Source organism: Morone saxatilis, unplaced genomic scaffold (assembly GCF_004916995.1).
Source record: "Morone saxatilis isolate NCDOM2014 unplaced genomic scaffold, NCSU_SB_2.0 Contig3, whole genome shotgun sequence".
Lineage (NCBI taxonomy): Eukaryota > Metazoa > Chordata > Actinopteri > Moronidae > Morone > Morone saxatilis.
In genome coordinates, this window is record NW_023339873.1 from 17,062,633 (window position 1) to 17,065,146 (window position 2,514).

Consider the following 2,514-nt stretch of genomic DNA (forward strand, 5'->3'; position numbering starts at 1 on the left):
CAAATAAAGGTTTTCTTATCTAATCTTCCTGACAGATCGATTGTCACATTATATAAGTTCTGAACAAATGTAAAGTTATAGCACAAACTGAGTTTGTAAGAGCGTTTATGGTTCAGTTTAGTGAGATTTATATCTTCTCATATCTTCCTCCCAGGTGGTGGCCAAGAAGTACCGAGGCTTTGACATCCCCAAAGAGATGACTGCCATCTGGAAGTACCTCAACAACGCCTACACGCGCGAAGAGTTCACCAACACCTGCCCCAGTGACAAAGAGATTGAGATCGCCTACGGAGATGTAGCCAAGAGGCTGGTCAAATAAGCTCCTCCGTCCCCTCCATCCCTCACCCCGTAACCTCCCCCTCTACACACCCTTACACCTCCCCCTCCCCAGCACCGGGACTGATGTGCTCACTCGCGAGAAAGAAAAAACTCTGGACTTCTTTTCCTTCTCTCCTCATCTAGAGCGAACCCCAATGCATGAACCCTTCTCGATCATATTTTCCTCACGTTCTCCGATTTTTACGAAGGCCTCCTTTTAGTTGATTCAGCAAAGGTCTTTCATCATTAATTGCTTTTGTTTTTCATTTGCTGATGAATGTTGTGATGGCGAGGCGACGGAGAAGCAGCCAGACGTGTATCAGTGCTTATCAGTGTCGGGAGCCTCAACAAACACACTCCTCGATAAGTGACCTTCAAGCTGACCTTCTCTCTATGTGTAGGGAGAAGGTCACAAGCTTTTGTTAATTTTCTGTTGTCTGTCTAATACTGAAATAGCTCTTTCTAGGATTGCTATAAAAGGAACACTGAGAAGCAGTTTTTTCCCTTGTCTTTTGGCTTATTAAGAGGCATTGTAAACAGTGTTGAAGCTTCAGCGGCTTTAAGTATTTGACAGGTTTAAGTAGAAGCCGAAGCTAATCCAAACCTGAGTGGTTGACATATCAAGTGAAAGATGCTTTCTTTTAATGTTGAGCTGTTTAAAATAAATCAAAATAATTCTAAGTGCAGGTAAAGCTACCTGGTAGCCATGCTCTGATTTCCTCATTGCCTCAAATGGGCAAAAGTCTTGTAGCTCAACTCAGTAGAATTGTAGGGAATTTCATGTAACGGCTGCAGTAACAACTCAGGAAAAATCTAGCCTGAGGTCTGAGAAATATTCTACCATATGTAGCTTACAGATTTTCAAAGATGTGTAGAGTGGCTTTTTGTTAATCACCACATTGCCATTTATAAAACTGTTCATTTAGACTCACTGAGCAGCACATTAAACACATAAACATCTTTCTTATGAAGCATGAAGGAAAGTCCTCACTTTGGTCGTGCTGACAGTAGCGGTAGTTTGGATTACTCATGGCGGACCAAAAAGAGGCACATTATTCTGGTCTAACTGTGGATAGGATGACTCCGGCTATGTAAACAAGTGAAGTCAAAAAAAGAAAAGAAAAAGGAAACCACACACTCACTGTTTCCTTCTCCATCATGTACTGGAATGACTACACCAACGTGCAGTCAGGCACCAAGAAAGGTGACACTAAAGATATTTATGACAAAACAAACCAAGAGGAGTAGCAATGAAACGAATACCTGGTCGAATTTCACTTTCTCTTCTGTATGTAGATTGATCTCTAAGGTAGTGAATGTATGTTATGATACAGTAGCTCCAAAAGTGCTTTAGTGCGGATAAAGCAAAAACTGTTTTGTTTTCTCCCATTTGCCATGTTTCTCAGACATTTGTCATGAAACAAATTTGATTAAAAAAAAAAAAAGGAATTGTAAATATTTGTTTTGATTGCTCGGAATTCAATGTGTACATTTTATACATGTCATCTGAATTTTGAGGAAAATGGGCCATTTCTTGCCTGCTTGGATTCTAATTCTAGACAAACCATATCCTCTTTGCCTTAGTTGTTTTCCCTCTGCGGATGTTTTGCACGAAGGTTTTTCAGAGAGCATTTCATTACAACATGAGTGTGATGTTGTACAAAGAAAATATCCAAGCTATGTCATGGCTTTTTTTTTAACAATATTGACTGAATTGAAATAAACTTCTTATTGGCACTCTGACTTGTGTTTTTGTATAAACCTTCAGTGTTAATACACATCTGTCTTGTCATTTACTGTAAAAAATTGCCTTTGCCTTAAACGTTTTTAGATTGCTGTTCATGTCCTATAACAATCAGAGCAAGTTCCCCTTCAAATTTAAAAAGGATATTGGATGACGGTCCATGTTATCTATATGTAGTCCTTAACGTCTTTACTCTTAAAGGTGGGTTGAAGGTTGAAGGTTATTTATCTGACAAAAAAAATCTAAATATTAGGCTCTAATTACTTGTTTTTTCCAAAGCTTTCAACCATATCCTGTTACCTTCCATAGTTGTCATGGAGATGATAAATGACCAATTACATCACCTAAGGAAGACCATGAGAATAAGTTGGACACTGAGCTAAAATGTTTTGTCCAAATGCTTTACAGTTAGTTTCAGAGCTCTCATCTTTGGATTTGCAATTCAATTGCAA

The 2,514-nt window shown here is 38.9% G+C and overlaps 1 protein-coding gene across 1 annotated transcript in view; it reads left to right on the forward strand.

Moving 5' to 3' along the window:
• Positions 1–2,061, forward strand: part of clic4 (chloride intracellular channel 4) — a 19,126-nt gene extending 17,065 nt beyond the window's left edge. The window contains exon 6 of the mRNA XM_035674008.1: positions 155–2,061. Coding sequence (XP_035529901.1) covers positions 155–319 — 165 coding nt within the window. The 3' untranslated portion in view covers positions 320–2,061. The remainder of the gene's footprint in view (positions 1–154) is intronic.
• Positions 2,062–2,514: the final 453 nt, after the last annotated feature.